We start from the raw sequence: 20,250 nt of genomic DNA, 5'->3' as shown, positions 1-20,250 counted from the left end.
TAGAGTTACTTATGAGACTCGATAAAGGTGCTTCAGTGCAGCATTTGAGTGAAGAGTATGGTGTTGGTACATTTACTATTGGCGCCTTCGTAGCCAAGTGAGCAGGAGCAGCAGTGCCTAGCACACGCTTCTTGATTGGACTGAGGTTCGAGCCCGTGACCCCAAATACGGAGGTTGCAGAAAGGTCAGTGAGTGACCACCGCATATCTCCGGAGCAATATGGCCTTAGTTGCTAATGCTCCTAAAAACCAAATAACAACAACAACAACATCTACTACCTATGATATCAAGAAACAGAAGGAACAGATACTTATTCTACTGTGACAGCGATGTGCATAAATTAATGGACAAGTGAAAAACTTTACACCAGTCGAAGAGTGCAGACATGGACAGAGTGTTGCTTGAATGGATTAGGCAGAGTCAGAGTGAAAAGTTTCCACTTGATTGTTCCATTATAATGGCCCAAGCTAAACTTTTTCACTAGGAATTAAATTTGACAACTCCATGTGAATATTCATCTGGGTGGTTCAACAGATTTAAACAAAGGCACAGCAGTAAGGTTTGTGGAGAAAAGGCTTCTGCAGAGGCACATTTAGATGAATTTGCCAAGTTGGTTTCTGAAGAGACTGTCAGCTTAACAGGTGTACAATGACAGAGGCTATGCAATGCAGATGAAACTTCTTTATTCTGGCGTTACATGCCAAAGAAATCGTATGTAACGCTAGATGAGTCAGCACAAGATGATTTATAAGGCAAATAAGCGAGCTTGGATTACAACACAGATATTCACCGATTGGTTTCTAAAGAACTTTAGAATTTCACTGTAAATCTGTGGAACTACCTGATGACTGCAAAATTATTTTAGTGCTTGATAATTGTTCTGCACACCCTCCTGCTCAAGTTCTAGTCAAGGACAATGTATGTGCTGTTTAGTTGCATCCCAATTTTACTTTGCTAATTCAGCCTTTAGACCAACTCATTCTTTCTGTGTGCAAGTGCAGATACAGGATATTTCTGTGGAAAATGCTATACACTTGCAACAAAGGTAGTAGTAGTGACGTGTGATGCAAGAAAGCAAGTGTATGAGCTTATGCAGTATCAGCCAAAAAAAAAAAAAAATCACACCATTCCCCCCAAATGCCTGTCCCAGTTCCTCCTTAAATTTATTTAACCTATCAACTTCCACAACGACAGATGGAAGTTTGTTCCAGCAATTAACCCCCCGCTGGCTAAAGGCAAATTTCCGCACATCTGTTCTACATCTGTCTTTTCTTAATTTGAATTTATGCCCCCTTAGGTTCGTAATCTGAACAAGTGGAAGGATCTCATCAGAATTCAACGTGCTCAACCCATTCAAGGCCTTATACACCTCAATCAGATCACGGCGCAGGTGCCTAGTCTCCATCCACTGCAATTTGCAGAACTTAAGCCTCTCTTGGTAAGAGGATCCCTTCATTCCCCTCACCAATTTTGTTGCCCTTCTCTGTACACGCTCAAGCAAATCTACATCCTTCCTAAAATAAGGCCTCCAGACCTGTACACAGTACTCAGAGCTTGGCCTGACCATTGCCTTATACAGAGGGATAATCGCCTCCTTTTTCCTGCTAGCAAAATTCCTATATATCATTGACAAAACCCCATGACCTGCCCTGGCAGCCTGTCTGCATTGCTCAGAAAACTTCATATCTGACTGCACAATTACTCCCAGGTCTTTTTCATTTGCTACCACCTTAAGTGTAGTACTGCACAGTTGATACATTTCTCTGGGGTTACTTCTACCCATATGCAGTTGTTATTGTTTGTTATTTTGTTTTTTTAGGAGCATTAGCAACTAAGGCCATATTGCTCCGGGGATATGCGGTGGTCATTCCCTGACCTTTCTGCATCCTCCGTATTTGGTGGTGACGGGCTCGAACCCCGGTTTAATCAAGAAGCGCGTGCTACACACTGCTGCTCCTTCCCACCTGGCTATGGAGGCACCTCCATATGCAGTACTTTGCATTTGTCAAGGTTAAACTTCAATTGCCACTTCTTAGCCCATCTGTCCAATTTATCTAGATCCTGTTGCAGTAGCACACTGCCATTACTGTCATTAACAACCCTGCCAACCTTTGTATCATCTGCAAACTTCGACACTAAGCCTGATATATCTTCATCAATATCATTGATAAATATACAAAACAACAGAGGACCGAACATGTGGGACTCCACTAATAACATTAGTCCACGAAGAGCAGTATCCATTAATTACCACCCTCTGTCTTCTCCCACTCAACCATCCTTTTATCCATTGTAGCAACTTACCCTTAATACCATTCTGCTCCAATTTGTACAGTAATCTTCCATGCGCAACAGTGACAAAAGCTTTCCTGAAATCCAAATACAGTAAACCCCCGCTATTCGTGGTATCTGTATTCGCAGTTTCGCATATTCGCGATTGCCAATTTAATATAAAATGAAACCTAAAAAAATGTGAATTTTAAAGCGCTGTGAATATTTTCCGCCATAAAAAACATGGGCGTGGCTAAAATTATCTTTCCCGGTCAAAACAGCTCTCAGTGGGTGGGGGGAGAGGGGTGACAAACTCGCGAGCGTGGATGTTTCTCGCTAATCCTTGTTCAGTATGTGTTATGCGTTTGTCATTGAAGGTTTCGTCGTTTGCTTTTAATTTATATGTTTATAAATTGAATAAATTTATCAATTTATAAATTGACATGCTTACAAAAATGATAAATCTACCGTTTTGCAGTGTAAAACAGAATTTTTCGAGTGTGTTAACGGAAGAAAGTGACTATTGTGGACAAGTTCTTTCTAACCCCTACAAAAATATGGCTACGAATAAAAAGAGAAATGTGAAAATATCAAAGAAGGTGATGACATTGGCAAATAAAATTGAGTTATTAGACAAACTTTCTAATGGTGAAAGTGTCTCCTCAGTGGCAAAACATTATAAAATCAATGAGTTAACGGTACGATCAATCAAGAAATCGGAAGAAAAAATCTACCGTAGTGTCCGTGAAAATGCGCTAATTGCTTCAAAAATTTGCTCTGTAACTCGTGATGTTAAATTAGAAAAAATGGAAAAAGCTTTAAATCTGTGGATAGAAGACCGAACTCAATAAAATTCCATTAAGTTCACTCATCATTCGCGAAAAGGCAAAACTCCTTTATCAACACTTTAGCGAAACTGGTGATAGCACTGGCGGGATAAGTTTTTTAGCTAGCAAAGGCGCTGGTTTGAAAGATTTGTTTGAAATTTCTAATAAATATTACATTTAATATTAAATTGTTTCTTATTTTCATTTCGATGCCATATGCTTGCATTTCACTATGTACATAGTCATATTATGAAGGTACATATAATACATACGTAGACAAAATTTTAGACTAGTTTTTCTTATATATTTCATACTTTGGAACGGATCCCCTTTATTACTATGGGAGCCATAACTCAGTATTCGCATTTTCGGTATTCGCGACATTTCTCAGGAACGTAACCCCCGCGAATAGCGGGGTAAACGTTTACTGTATATGATATCAAAATTATTTTTTGCATCCAGTTCCTTTGTAACCACATCATAATATCCTATCAAATTTGTCAGACAAGATTTCCCTTAACAAACCCATGCTGTCTGAATTATTGCTGCAGTCTTGTCTAGATGATCCTGCAATGCATCTTTAACCAGTGACTCCATTATTTTACCCGGAACAGAAGTTACACTAACTGGTCTGTAATTACTCGTGTCACCCTTCAATCCCCTTTGTGAATTGGGGATACATTTGCTCATCTCCAGTCCATGGAGACCTCCCCTGAGTCCAAGGATGCTCTCATAATTATGGCTAAGTGTTTGCTTAGTTGCTTTGCCGCCTCCTTTAATATAACTGGATAGATCCCATCCACCCCAAGTGCCTTTCTTATGTTTAGCTTCAACAATTTCTCCTCCACTTTGCTCTCAGTTATTACAAAATCATTAAGCACTCTGCTACAATTTGATAACCTTCTGCCATTTTCAAACCTTAATAACTTCTCATGTGTGAATGTAGATGCAAAATACTCATTCAGGATCATAATTACAATCGAACCATCGATATCAAAGTGGACCAATCAGATTCATCCCCTTCCTTTTAGAGTTTATATAAGTAAAGAAATCCTTGCTGTTTTTCTTATCATCTTTTGCCAAAGATTTCTCGTAATCTGCCTTCGCCTGCCTAACCTCCTTTGTGACCTGATTACAGACTAACTTATATCTGCCATAGGCTTTTGACTGAGCCTTATACACTCAGTCAGATTTTATCAGACAACGACCACGTGTCGGCAGTTTTTAAGTTTTTACAAATTATTAATATATATATATATACACATATATAAATTGGATCATTTACTTTTAAGCTTATACTGCCTTATATATATATATATATATATATATATATATATAAAAATAACAATTTGACGAGGTAACCTTTTTAAAGGTTACCAGAATTTATCTTTGTTCATATTTTAATATTTTTTTGGCGCAGTATAACCTCAGTCGTTTTTGCTCCAATAAAATCAAAATCAAGCCATAGTCTTCTGATTTGAGTCGCTTGATAATTTATATGCATCCCATGCATTTTTCTTCTCTGCCACAAGCCTCATTAGTTCATTTGATAACCATTTAGACCTAAACCTTGAACAATATTTCTTAATAGGTATGAAACTTTTAGTAGCATCCACAATTAATTCCTTGAATGCTTTCCACTTAGAATTTACTGTTGGTAACATTGTCAGTTGATCCCACTGTACAGAATTTAAAAACTGTCTGAGACCACTGTACTCACCTTTACGGAAGCAAAAACCCTTTCCTTTACTCCTGATGGTAATTATATCTTTATGTAAATCCCACATCAGTACACTGATGTGGGATTTACTTACTCTTAATACACAAATGATCACTGCTGATAACCAAATCAAGAGTATTACCCTCTCTGGTTGCCTTTTGAACATGCTGCTGCATAAAAAAATTCATCCAATAAATCCAAAAAAGTCTTACTAGTGTGTGAGTGACCAACCCACAAGTTCCAGTCAATATCTAGGAAGTTAAAATCCCCCATTATAAGACATTCTGATTTACTAGCCCACTCTATTTCTCTGTACAATTGTTCATTGTACTCATTCGAGTCATTAGGCCTATAACACACTCCTACTCTTATTTTTCCTTTCGCATTGCTTATGTCACACCAAACTGACTCAACAGTGCACTGTTCATCTATATCAACTGGATGCACTTCTTTTGATTTTATGTTTTTCTTAATTAACAGCATAACAGCTCCCTTCCTATCTTTCTGTACACATTGTACTCCCCAAATTCCAGTTCTATATTCCTTATATCTGTGTGACACCACGTCTCTGCTATCCCAACAATATTCGCCTTTGATGTCTTGACCAGCACTTCAAATTCATCAAATTTATTTACTATACTTCTAGCATTGGTATACCTGCACCTATTCTTAGTTACCCTAACACATCCCATATATCCACCTGTTTCATGATGACTGCCATCAGTCTCTGAAATCCCCAGCATCCCCCACTCCAGGTCGCTACTTATTCTAATAGAAGTTGTGCAAGAATCACCTTCACCTCTGCCTGCGGCTACTTTTAACCTTTTAGTCTGTGAATCCACCCCAAGCTAGCAGTTTTCCGACCTACCTAACACTGCATCGATAGCATCAGCAAACATTCTTGCACCCTTTCTATTTAAGTGTATCCCATCCCTGTAGAAGCAGTCTCTCCTGTTAACAATCACAGACCACGCTGAAAAAAATTCTACCCCTTGAGCCTTGCACAATCTTTCCAGGGCCGAATTGATTGACAAGGCACTCATCATATATTCCCTCCTATCGTGTCTGGGACTTGCAGACACTTTCAAATTTAACCCTGATACAGAGTACAGGGATAAAAGAATTTCAGAAAGCATTTAATGTTAAAGATGCACTTTGGAGTGCAGCAAAGTCCTCGGACAGTGTACCCAAGGATACTTTGATAAATGGCTGGCATAAACTATGGCCATCTAAATTATTTATTGACGGTGATGATGAATCTGATTTTTGTGGTTTTTGTATGTCTGATGAGGAAGAAATAGTGAAGAATTTATTGGAATACGCAAGAGGTTTGTCATGTGAAGTAGCCAAGTCACTTGATGAAGGGGCTATACAAGAGTGTATAAACATTGATGGTGACGCTCCAGTTGTTTCCAACTCACTGAGTGAAATTGTAGGTATGGTAATGAATGCTTATAAGAAAACATCAGATGAGAATGATGATGGCGATGGTGATGACAGTGCACCGAAAGAAGAAGAGAAAGTGTCTATAGATAGGTGCATCAGCCTGACTGAAGAACTGATTCGGGGAATGGAGCAAAAGAGCTTCATCAGTAAAAAAAAGTAAAGTGCAGCCATTATCAACCCACTGCAGGATGGAAGCCTCCTCAACAATTCATGCTAAGGGAAATGGACCATAATCTGCCACGCTGGTCCAGTGCGGGTTGGCAGATCGACCGTATTCAGCAGTCAGGGGCTTGAACCCCAGTCTACTCAAAGAGCGTGTGCTACTGCACTCCCGCTCCTGCCCACTCGGCTAGGTACGAACGGCTTCATCAGTAAGCAGCATATAATGCGGATGTGTAAAATATAAGAGGTTTTCCTTAAAGAAAAACCAAAATATATGAAACAACAAAATCTGCAGGACATATTTCCAAAGATCAACCAGAAACTTTCAAGTGAAGTTCAGTCTGAGTCTGAGCCTCAACCTTCAACCTCCAATACCTGTGCTTCTTCTCTTCCTGTACCTGTCACCCCAGATGCTAAATTGGGCTTGTATCTGGTGAGTATGGGTTTTGAACATCCAGTGTCCTGAGCTGGATATCATCATTCTTCTCTTTCTTGGTGATTCCTTTCTACTTCTCTCTCTCAGGGTAACTCTGGATTTTTTTTTTTTTTGGCAAGCCTCAAGCTTCCTTGCGCCATATAGCTAATAGTAATAATAATAATGAAGATTAGTGGATTAATATTGATTAAACAGATCCTGCTTTAGAAGTGTATTAATTTGTTTTTGTTAAATACAGTTTCTTTCTTTACTTTTCATTGTTTATTTTATACTTTAAGTGTATATTAAGCCTTGGTCCAGAAATCCGGGTCACCTCCAGTCCTAAGCTTGCCAGATAAATGGTCCGGTACCTGTAGTAAAACAGAATATGTTAAATACATGCAATACAAAAATCTTTCGGTTATTATGGTAACCTTCATCAGTTGAACTCAAAGTTTAGAAGTGTAGAACTTAAGAGCGTGTAGTGCCAGTCATGCACAGTAAACTGCATGATGTAACAACCAACTGTTTGAAGTTGAAGCATGTGGTTGTGATGTATGTGAATGTTGCCAATGTTTGTCAGTCATGAGAATGGTTGTCTCAATAATAGGGTGGACATGACATCCACTGCTTCTGTTGACTGAAGTATTAGAGCACGTGATGTGCAATGACTCCAACCAGGCCCGGTGTCTGTAATGGCCGGGACCAATCGACAACCATGACATTGCGGCGTGGGTCAATGTCGTGTTGGGTTGACCGGAAGTGCTCAGCAATGGCTGAGTGTTCTATATCCGCTAAGTGGATGGCTCTTTCATGTTCTGAGATATGTTTGCCAAGCCTTCTGCTAGTTTCTTCGACATAGCAACCCATGCAGTCACGGCAAGAAATGCGGTAGACTAGTCTACTTTGTACTAAGGTGGGAACCGGTGTTTTCACTCTAGAGATGAGGGTTCACAATTTCCTGCCCGGGAGCTGTACGCACTTTGTTCCATGAGATTTCCGGACCCTAGAAACCTTCTGTGATAGGCTCAGGTAGTATGGGATAAAGGCGCTCAGGATGGAGTCATTATCTTGAATATTCCTGTTAGTCGCTACGTGGTCACGTGCCTGTAGATCACACCTGTCTAGGGTACTGGTGGAATAGCCACACCTCAAAAGATGTCTGGACCCTATCAATCTCGGTGTGCCTCTCATCTGTAGAACTAGAGTGGATCCAGGAACAAGCTAACAAGTTCCACGCAGTGCCAAGATGGCTGCATGTGTGCGTGCTGACGGGTAGTTCGTAAATTGGCCAGCACACATTGACTTGCGATAGACTGTTGTCTTCAAGCATGTGCCCTCACGTCGGGCAAAGGTGTCTAAGTATGGTAAGGTATTGTCTGACTCTAGTTTAATGGTGAATTTTATGAAAGGCAACAGAGAACTGGGGATACCTACAAACACATCATAAATGCACGACTCTCCAATTCTTCCATCGCAATGTTTGCAGTGACTGAACTAACTGGGGAACACGTGGCTGTGCCATGCACCTGTTGGTAAATGGAGTCATTGAACATAATTGCGCCACCAGTTAAGCACAGTCTGAGGGCGGTGGAAATATCATCTGATGTTAGTTTGGTTCTGTTTCCAAGGGTCTGGTCGCTATCCAAGAGTTTCTTGGCACATGTGATGCAAGCTCGGGATGGAAGTAAAAAGGGACACTACATCAAATGATGCCATGATCTGATCTTCTGAGATAGATGGGGCTCGGATCTGTTCTATAAATTCACCACTGTGGGAAACAGTGTTGGCAGTCTTGCCTACTAGGAAAGAAAGGAGCCCCGAGACAAACTTCGCCAACTCATAACTCGGTGAGCAACAACAGGAGAGATGGGTCTTAATGGTACACCTTCTTTGTGGACTTTCGGTAGCCCTTAGAATTGCAGAGCTTGCCACCACATTTGCCAAGAAACTCTTGCATAGCAACCACACCCTTGGCAATGGGACCAAACTAACATCGGATAATATTTCGACCGCCTTCAGACTGTGCTTAACTGGTGGTGCAATTATGTTCAACGACTCCATTTACCAACAGGTGCACGGCATAGCCATAGGTTTCCCAGTTAGTTCAGTCACAGCAAACATTGCGATGGAAGAATTGGAGGGTTGTGCATTTATGAGTATGCCAGATCCCATTACCTTTTGGTGTCGCTACGTGGATGATGTGTTTATAGTTATCCCCAGAGACTTGGGTGACTGATTCTTAGACCACCTCAACTCTCTGTTGCCTTTCATAAAATTCATCATTGAACTAGAATTGGACAATACCCTACCATACTTAGACACCCTTGTCCGACATGAGGGCACACATTTGAAGACAACAGTCTAGCACAAGCCAATGTGTGCTGGCCAATTTACCAACTACCGGTCAGCACACGTGCACATTAAACTATTAGCTTTATTCCCCCAACCCACAAGAACTGTCTTGATAGCATCAGCAAATACTCTTGCACTTCTTCTATTCAAGTGTAAAAACAATCCTTTTTATAAAAAAACACTTTCTACGGGAATAAAAAAATTCTATCCTATCAGCCTTGCATAATCTTTTCAGGGCCACATTGAAGCCTCTCCATAAATTCCTTCCTATCATGTCTTTAAAAAATTCCATACACTTTCCAATTCAGCCCGAACTCTTAGGCTTCCTTCAACATCAGTTCATACTTATACTGAAGATTAACAAATTTAACATTAAGGTGATAATTGTTCTACAATATCACCAATTTTTGCCCCTGGTAGACTTACCCTAGTCTTAATTCACCCAATCCTTATTGCATAAATTTCCCATTTCCTTGAGAGTAAAGCCACTGAAAATGATAGTGCACTTTGCTCGGTGATCCCATCATAGAGGCCAGATGCATGAAGGTAGTCGTTAAGGTGGGTATTTGAAGGCAATGATCCTTTTCTTTAAGCACTCAGATGCGTCCAACCAAATGCCAATTTCCATTTAATTTCCTCACCTTTTATGTGTCTAGTGTGCATGTGAACACACACACATAGGGACTCCACTAACATTAGTGGAGTCAAGCAGGGTTCAGTGATGGGGCCCTTACTGTTTATAATATTTATTAATGACACTGATGAAGGCATATCAAGCTTATTCTCTGTTTTTAGATGATACAGAGGTCGATAGGGTGGCTAATGACATCAATCAATGCATATTATTGCATTAAGACCTCAAAAAAATAGGCAGATGGACTGAGAAGTGGTAACAGTTGAATACAGTGTACACATCTAGAAGCCTCTTTTTAAAAAAGATGTGAATCTCTTGGAACAGGTGCATATATTCTTATAACAGAAGACCAGTTATGGAACTTGCAGAGCTTGGAAACTAGGCACTTATGGGAGGGAGATCTGGTTGCCGTGTTAAGGCTTTAAATAGGTCGAGTAAACTTAATTCATATTGATATTCTTACTTTTTCTTAGACAACACACACTACAAGGGGGACCTAAACTTAAATTGAAAAAGAATGACTACAGGATAGATGTGTGCAAATTTGCTTTCAGCCAGAGAGTCGTGGTACAACCATCTGGTCTTATGGAAGTATGTAGTTTGAATAAATTTAAGAAAGAATTAGACATATTATTAGAGGTGTACAGATGAGGAGAGTAGGGTTTTTTTTGGCTGATGCTCAATCATTTGCCCTTTGCACTGTTACTATTAATAATTAGTTTGGTGAATATTGTAATTTATTTAATGAAATAAAAGGACAAAGAGAATTTTTTCCCAACATTAAAAACATATGAAGAAACAATTATATTTAAAAAAAAAGTAATTAATAAAACACTCAGACTAACTGGCTTAAGTAGCTGGTACTACTAGTGGAAAGACTTATTGATATTTTGAGGTAATAAAATAAATGGTAAAATAAACAAATATTTTTTCTTGCCAACATTCCTCTGGAGTATTCCTATTTGAATTCTGTTTTACTCTTTTGTTTCAAATCGAGTATCTTATGCAGATCTTTGAAATTCAAGTTTCAGTATTCATGGTTAAAATTTAACAATTGGCACAGCCAATGAGCTTAATTCCTATAACTATGCCTTTTACATCAATTAATTCTCAATCATTAATAAACACACTGTTATTTTTCCACGAAGTCATCATAATTTTCTATGCACTTCCACCATCTCTAAGTCAGATGCTGTATTCCAATCTTGTAAAAGTCCTTACCCTTGCTCTAGAGGGCTTCAAGAACACTGTAATTAGCTGGTCATCGTCTGCAAAATGGGTTCCATGAAGTGCATCCTTCAGAAGGAGAGATAGGGCCAAAGGGGAGATCGTCGGAAGGTGCAAGATCCGGGCTATGAGAGGGGTTAGGAAGAACAGTGCACTTCAGTTTTGCAATGGCCTCCATTGTGTGCACACCAGTGTGGAGTCATGTGTTGTCATGGACAAGAACCTCATTAAAGTTTTTATCCCTTCAAACTCTACAGATGTGGGCTTTCAACTTTTTCAACATTTCCACATATTGATCTGAGTTGATTGTGGTGGCATGTTCCAAGAAATCCACAAGTAAGACTTCATCTTTGTACCAAAGCACTGTCACCATGACTTGACCGACAGAAGGCTGTCTTTTGAACGTCTTCTTGCACAGTGAATTTTGATGGTGCCACTCCATCAACTGTCTTTTCATCTCAGGGTCATAATGGTGGACTCAGGTTTCATCACCTGTGACTATGCATGAAAGAAAAACCTCTCCTTCATTCTCGTAGCACTGGAGAATTTCTGTACAGATAACTTTCCAGGCTTCTTTGTGCTCATGTGTCAGCATTTTTGGGACCCACCGGGTGCAAACCTTGTTGTAACCTAGTTCCTTTATGGTGTTTATCAGGTTTCCCTATACTTACTGCATCACATAATTCGCGTGTTGTGATGCCGTGGTCCTCTTTGATCAGCATGTCAATCCGGCTCTTCTTGTCACTAACATTACTGGCCGGCCGCTTTGGGACTTGTCAAAAATGTCATTTTCCCCAATCTTAAAAGTGTCTTATCCAATGTCTAACTGTACTCACATCTACAGTATTGTCACCATAAACATTTTTGAGATGGGTATAGATTTCAATAGGCATAACTTCTTCCTTGGTAAGAAATTCAATCACCACTCTTTGCTTGATACGTATATCTATCCATCACATGGACAGTTCAAAATAAACTGCCCGTGTGATTCACTCACAAGACAGATCACAGCACCATTCAGTATGGTGAAACTAGAGATCTCTAGTGACCACTCAGTGACATGTGAAATGATTTATGGCACCACATTTGAAAACAAAATATTAGGAAGCTTTACTTTCATACCAGTCCTTGTAGTTACCAGAAAGTGGCCAACCTGCTTTCTACGTATTCATACTCTAAGACTTAATCTACCTCTGTTATTTATTTCCCAAGGTGGTTATTTTCTAAGATTAATATTAAACCCACTAACTTTTATAAAGAGAAATTTTATTATCTAGCATTGTAGAATCAAAATATTTAAATCTTTGGTGAATTTTAATATTATTATCATGATATGCTATTAAGAATGGTTAATAATTGTGCACACTAATTTTGTATAGCTTAAAGTATCAAGAAATCTATAAAGTATTTTCTGTTGTAAAATAATGGGCTGTCTTAATGGTTTTTTTTTTTTTTTTTTTATAGATGATTGCTGGTTGTTCTACCTTCCTAATCTAGCATGGCAACAAGTGGAACTGCCTTTCTCAAAACCTCGCCTTTGGCATACAGCCTGCCTTAGTCACTTCAACGAAGTACTTATATATGGGGGATGCACTGAAAATATCCTTGACCATAATATAATAGCAGTGAGTAATATGGAATAGTGTGTGACTTCCTTTTACTAACTAACGTTCTTAGTAACTAAAAAGTAGCTGAACATAATGTTTTATTATCATTAATTTTGAGATACACTGTAAAACAAAAGCATCATTAATATTCTATAGTTAATTATGAAAGACGACATGTCTCAACATTCAGTTATTGGAAAGAAATTTAATGAGAGATAATTAATAAACAACACTAAACTATGGTTTCTATATTGCTTATACTCTGGCACAACCACCAGGTCAATACAAAGGTTAATCATATTTAGCAGTCAAGCACATGACCACTCGGCTATGTCACAGAACCCTTTTCATTCTGGGTTCTATCAGAACCTTTTTCAGTGGTATTAATACAAAAACAGAATGCCAAATTACATAATGGAGTGAGAAACCAAACACCAAAATGTAGTGTGGGTGTATTGCTATAGAACACCAAAGTGTATGTGGGTGTATTGCTATCTATCTCTAAATCATGGAAGATGAGTGCATAAATTAAGTGTGCACAGGTTTTCTACTAATAAAATGCTATAAAACAAACTGTAATGCAAGGTACTTTTAAGCATTTACTTCAAGTCACCAGCATATACACACAAAATGAAAAATTGTCTTGATTCTTCTGCGGCAACAAACTAAATCAGTTAGGCAATAGGCAATTTCATTACGCTGAAACAGTTGAATAATAACTTAACCTTTTGTTTTGACTACCCCCATTACATAACTTTAAAAGAAATATGACATTTATGTTTCCTTTTTAATACTCATTAAATTTCATAAATGCATCTCACTAATTCTTACACAGGTTAGAAACAATAAGTTTAAATTCTGTTGTGATAAAGAATACAGTCAACAAATGATATAATTACAAAGTCTCTTTAGTTATGAAACAACAAAATTTAAAAATCAGTAAATTTTCCTGTAGGCATTCTCCTCTTTCATATATAAGTAACAAAATTCAAACAGAAAATATATAATGTATCAGCTGAGATATGCAAGTAATTGGTACCAGTGGACACCAACTATGTTAAAACTTAATTCTAACATTGTTTAAAATTTCCCTTATTATACTTAGAAGCTAAAACACATCACATATATTTAAAATTTTGGCACTTTTACTTAATATGGTTCTTTCTTTCAGTTTTAATGAGCAACTTTTAAATTCTTGGGTTCAAGTTAAACTAGATGTTAAAATAGTTCCAGGTTTTTTTTTTTTTTTTTTTTTGCAATCATTGATTTTTCCTCGAACAGAACTATCAAAGTGAGAACTTAATAAAGAATCGAAAGTAAAACAATTACCTTGCAACTTCATTTTGAACTTCTGTTTTCATTATCTATAGAAGTCTTACTGGTCCTTTTATTTTATATACTACTAGTTGTACCCACCGTAACATACATCATGTTTCTGATTATGGCATAAATAGTTTAATCTAGATCCTTCAGTCTTTACCATTCTTGTTTAGCAATGATATAATTCTACAACAGTCACCTGTGGAATATATGCATGTCTCTATTTGTAGGTGGTTCCCTGTCTTCTCCAACAAATATTGCAGCAACCTCCATTTTAGATGTAGGTGCATTATATAGTCTCTTATCTAAGTCCAGGTCTTCTATAAATGGCATGCACACATTCATTGTTGGAGTGGCCTGGGTTATTTGATGCCTCTGTTTATGACTCAGCAAATGGGTTAACTTGTTGCATTACTTCGGCCATACACCCTTGGTTTGATTGTTTGTCAAGCTGTTTTGTTGTTGCTTCAGCAGAATCGAAAATATAAAGTTGTCCATATCCTGCTTATTTGCCTCATTTGGATATAATGGCGAGACCAAATGTAAATGTAAATCTGGCTGTGTATTCTGAAACAGTATGGACCGTTTCCAGGCAGTGATTTAATCTCTGCACCCATTGAAGCGAATGGCATTACTGAGTTGTATTCTTGTATATGTTCTCTGTAGTTATTTGCTTCACGTGTATTCCCTGTAAGCAGCTCTCGTAATAGAGTAGGTGTCTCAGACAGTGGGTCAATTGAAATCTTTCCATCATGACAACATTTAGTGTATTTGATGTGTTTAACTCATATCCTCAATATCTTGCATTGCAATATTCAGTTGTAACACATATTTCCTATGTCATGCCCTTCCACGTTAATTACAGCTTGTTGATTATTCGCATCCGGTACTTCTATTTGATTAGCCCTACGGCATTTTGCCCCCATCTTCTCATTTCCAATCTTGCTTCTCTTTCTTGAGTCTTGTTTCATTCTCTTAGTCTATTAGTTCTCTCCTCTAATGTTTCATTAGCATTTTTTCTACATTTTCTTAAAAGTTCTTACACACTGTTTAGCCATTTTTACACTTCTTAAAACTTAGAACGGTTTATTAAAATTGAAGACAGATAAAATAAACATACATCGCTAGCTTTCAGGCATAGGTTGCCTTTCTTCAGTCGAAAAATGTTAGTACAAAAATTAATAAAGAATGCCCGGTATGGTGGTTATGCGAAGTGAACAGGTGCTTGCAACAATTAGCAGTTGGAAAATTTGGGCAGCATACCTAAGCGTTTTATGTATATATATTGTATATATCTTTTGTTTCAGATGAGAATGAGTTCCAAGCCATTAGCAGAAGACCAAAATTTGTTCTTCTCATTAAGTTACTTTAACAAGAAAACTTAAAAGTGACAGAAATCAAACATAGTTAATACATAATGTATCAGCTGAGCCAGCTATGCAAGTGTCGTTATTGGTGGCCACTGACCATGTTAAAACAATTCTAACATTGTTTTAAATAAAGAGCGATGAATTATTGATGTCTAAGTAATTCTCTTTACTAGATGGTAACCTTGTTCCTTTAATACTGGGCAACTAACTTTCATTATAGTAGGCAAGTTTTTTTTTTTAGTTGTTTCAAAAATTGCTCTTTTGGCCATTTCTTTTTTTTTTTTTTTTTTATATATTCTTTCCTTCCTCCTCTCTCTCTCGATAAGCATGCCATGAACTTTTCAACAGCGCTAACAACCAGGTGGCAATTAAATTGAAAACATTCAGCTAGTGATATGCACTATATACACATGAGCAACAATTGGAGAAGTGCTGATGCATTAAATACTAATATTTATGTGCAAACACAAATCAATTTAGCCACATTTACAAAAGGAAACAAGTCACTTAAAGGACTAACAAAAGAGTTCATAACGTATCAATTAACCCTTTAATTGATAAAAGGATAATATTAACAGGACAATAGTACCTTTCTTTTCTACTATTATTATACTTCTAAAAAAGGCATGAAATAATTCAAAATTGTTCACTTTCCAAAGCCATCTTTATTTCCAATCTACAATAAATACAAATGTGAAAAATCTATTTCTATATTGAAAATTGTATACTTTAATTAAACTGTCTTTCTATTAATTTAATTTTATGGCACATTATTCTTGAATAGAAATCTCATTCAGCTTAATTTTCAAATTCAGTATCTGTATATATATTTTTTAATGAAACTAATTTTACTGCTTTTAGATTAAATTCAACTATAGTACTTATTTATGACCAAATTTATTTTATAGGAACATGCTGGTGATATCATCATCTTGAGGTTTACACCAAAATCCTTATTCAGGTAATTGTATGTAGACCTGTGTTCTTCCCTATATATAAGAAAGCGGATAAAGATATGAAATGGTGAATGACTTGAGATACTTGAAATATCTATATTTGATAACACAGTTAATGTTTAATGCATATATACAAGACATCCTGTTTTCATTTAAATCAGAAATTCCCCAATTTACAAATGCCATGTGTTTTTCGTGAGAGTATAGTGGTTCACTGCTTGTGACTTGTTTTTGTTTGAATCTCCTCAGAGACTGGAGGAACTTAAAAGCTTCGAGAAGTCCTTAAATATTTTTGCAGCCTACACACACATGCAGATTAGCCTGTGAAGACACACACTTGTACAGAAATGATACATCAGTGGTTTCCAAACATTACAAAAAATTTATTATTCCACCCCTCCTTACAATGAATTTTCTTAGCCTATATTTTATTCAAATAAAATTAAGAATTTATTAATTTTTATAACAGCACGCAATCATAAAATAAAAATAATGTAACATACACAGATATTTATTTATTGATAATTTTCATGTGGATATGGAGTAAGTAGTGAGGAAGTAAAAGAAATTGAAACACCCACACCGGTGAAAGATCATGGTAGTGGGCAGCTTTCAGCCACTAGCATTCAGTATTTAAAACAAGTACACCTGTTCAAATATATTTATTAATATGATGAGTGGACTTGTTTTTCTGCATCAAGTTTTCAAAACAGTGTCACCAGTAATATTGCTATTTGTAATTATTTTTCAGCAACTAATTGAGATTAGCAGTGAGATTAGACCTCAATATAACATGGGTGGCACGCAACAACTTTAATATCCCCATTATAAGTGAAGTGCATTATAGTAAAAAAAATTTATCAGTTTTTTAACATAAATACACTTTACTTAATAAATAATGTTTTATGAGTACAAAGACAAAGTATTAAAAGTTATATCATTCCCTTTACATTCTACTACTACATACTGCTATTGTGGACTTATATTTTACACGTCTGAAATAGTCATGCAATTTAGTTTTTTTTCTGGAATTGATATTTTTTCAGTACATAATTCTTAATAGTAGTCAGAATAAATGAAGACACTGACTATCACTCTGACATTCTATCCACATATCTTTAGAGTCACTCCCTGTGTCACTGGCCTTCAGTTTGTCAATTATCTTCCCACTTTTCACAGAGGCTGCAATTTCTTCCTCGCTCAGGTAATGCACAACTGGTGCTTCTGCATCCACCTCAATACAAGCAGCCAGGTCATTTGCTCAAAGACTGCCACCAAGTACATTACAAGCAGCCTTTGCTTCTTATTCTGAAAATGCTACTAATTCAAGGTTATTATTAGGATCTTGTCTTTTCCAATACATTTTTTCCAGTTTATGTTGAGCCTTATTTTCTCCAATGTTAATCCAGTATTGTGTGCAATGTTTTCCAATGTTAAAACTTGAGTTCACAACACCAGTAACTATCTCCATAACAGTAGACTTTGAAGGCTTAAATAATACCCCGATCCAATGCAGTTGCATTCCTTTGCAGAAACATAACTCTGATCTTGCTAGTTTTCAGTTAGTATTAGTAATGGCCATAGAGTGCATGGAAGTCGGTTTATACTGCACCAACCAAAAAAAAAAAAAAAAAAAAAAAAAGAGTAAAATAATAAAAGAAAACGAAATAGACAACTTATGCATTTCCATTCCCCCAATAGGTAACTATCCAGCTAACCATTGAATTTCCCCAAACTGTCAGCCACTCACGCAAATAACTTATTTCAGTAGTTTATAACTTGTGGCTAAAATAAAACTTTCTGCAATCCAGTCTAAACTTTTCCCCCCATAATTTGAATTTATGGCCACTAGTTCTAGAATCATTTATAACCATGAAAATTTTGTCCTCATTCATTTTACTTATGCCTCTCAGAGCGTTAAACACCTCAATCAAGTCTCCTCTAAGGTGCCTAGTTTCCAAGTGCAACCCACATATTCAAAGTCTTTCCTCATATGGATGCCTTTTTCCAATCTCACTACGCAAGTTACTCATCTTTGGCCCTTTCAAGAAGCTCTGTCTTTTTTTTTTAGGTGTGGTCTCCACACTCGAACACAGTACTCCAAGTAACAATAGCCTTATATAATGGGATTATGACTTCCTTATCTCTACTAGAAAATGTTCAATAAATCATCGATAGGACACCATGGGTCTTCCTTGCAACCTGTCTACAATGCTCGGAGAACTTCAGTCTGACAGTATCATAACTCCCAAGTCCCTTTCTTCCACTCTGACTTTAGTTCAACTCTAAGTGTATAAGTTATTTTGGGGTTACTTTTCCCCAGGTGTAAGACCTTGTGTTTTGCTGAATTAAAGCATAGCTGCCACTTTTCTGACCATCCGTGAATTCTATCTAGATCACTCTGAAGAAGCTCTACTTGGTGGTAATATTAACTACTCTACCGATCTTTACATCATCTGCAAATTTAGGCATCACAACCTCTATCCCTTCATAGATGTCATTTAAGAAATTCAAAAAAACAACAGTGGTTCCAATACTGATCCTTCAAGAACTCCACTTCTTACGTTAACCCAATCTAAAGAATAACCATTTATCACAACCATCTGCATCCTGCTATCAATTTAAGAATTTTCTCAGTGATTCCAACTTGTTCCAGTTTATAAAGTAACCATTCATGTGGGAATGAGTCAAATGCTTTGCTGAAATCTAAAATAAATGTCAAAATTATTCCCTAAATCCAGCTTATGAGTGACCTTATCAAAATAGCTAACCAGATTTGTTAAACATGATTTTCCCTTTACAAAACCATGCTGGGAACGTGTCATCACACTCAGTTGTTAGCACGCACAACCAAAAGTAAAGAGGTTGCAGGTTTGAGCCCATATGCTGCCATAAAGAATTCACAATCTGTTGCAAACCTGACACTGACTGGTTGCCCTTAATAATCCAATATGTATGCAGTCAACGAATTTGTAAACTCCCCTGGACTAGAGAATAAATGAAAATTTTATTGTTATTTCTCTAGTCTTTAATACACTCAGTCAGTAGTATCCGCATGTAACTTTCTGGATTCTACTATTTAACTATTCTTTTATTCACTGTAGTAAGTTCCCTCCAATGTGTCAAGTTGCTCTTAAACAAAAAAAAAAAAAAAAAAAGCATTTTACCTCAAACTTTAAATATAAATTGTCAAAATTATTATTTTTTATTTTTTTATGAAAACCCCAAACACGAGAGGTATTAGAACCTATAGTACTTAGTACCGTGCTTGGGTTGGAGGTTGAGAAGATGAAACAAGATATTTGTTGACATTAGACTTGAACTTCTGTAGACTGTAATTTAGAGGAAATACGTACAAAGGAAGGTTGTTCCAGAAAACGGCAGTTGAAAAGTTGATTCTGTGAGTTTAAAGTTGGACAGTAAATGGATGTTGGCGGCTCGTGTTTGGACTGTTTTTAAAAGAGAGAGCGGGAATTATAGAAACCAATTCAGAAGAACAGTGTCCGTGGAAGTATCTGTAGAAAAGGCATGCAGCAGAAACAGTACGTCTAGGAGAGAGAGAGCGAGTGAGTGGAGAGACTCTGTTAGAGACGAATCATTAATTAACCTAACTGTCCTCTTCTGAATGGAATTTAGAAGCCTGAGAGAGGTTTTGGGGGCACCACCCCAGATGTGCGAACAATAGTAGGGCAGATTTGCGATTTGTACAGAGTAAACAGCTGTTTGGAAGAAAAGTAATGCCAAGAGCTAAAGAGAAAACCAAGTTTTTTAGATGCAGAGGAAGCAATATTTGTAATGTGCTTGTGCCAAGAGAGATTAAAAGTCAGGGTAATCCCCAAAAGAGATATATCATTTTGCCTAGAAATTGGAGTGTCACCAAAGATAAGCATAGGAGCAGAAGAATCCTTTTTGTGAGATATAACACAAGACTGAGTTTTAG

General features: G+C 37.1%; 1 protein-coding gene across 2 annotated transcripts in view; it reads left to right on the top strand.

Moving 5' to 3' along the window:
* The window catches only part of LOC150088447 (kelch domain-containing protein 1-like), a 199,673-nt gene that overhangs the window by 170,933 nt on the left and 8,490 nt on the right, over positions 1-20,250 (top strand). For both annotated transcript variants that reach the window (XM_090369510.1, XM_090369511.1), the window contains exons 8-9: positions 12,522-12,682; positions 16,263-16,315. In XM_090369510.1, the coding sequence (XP_090225636.1) occupies positions 12,522-12,682; positions 16,263-16,315 (214 nt within the window). The remainder of the gene's footprint in view (positions 1-12,521; positions 12,683-16,262; positions 16,316-20,250) is intronic.

Source organism: Mastigoproctus giganteus, chromosome 3 (assembly GCF_048544385.1).
Source record: "Mastigoproctus giganteus isolate SK-2022 chromosome 3, ASM4854438v1, whole genome shotgun sequence".
NCBI lineage: Eukaryota > Metazoa > Arthropoda > Arachnida > Uropygi > Thelyphonidae > Mastigoproctus > Mastigoproctus giganteus.
This window is presented reverse-complemented; position numbering and strand designations above follow the sequence as displayed.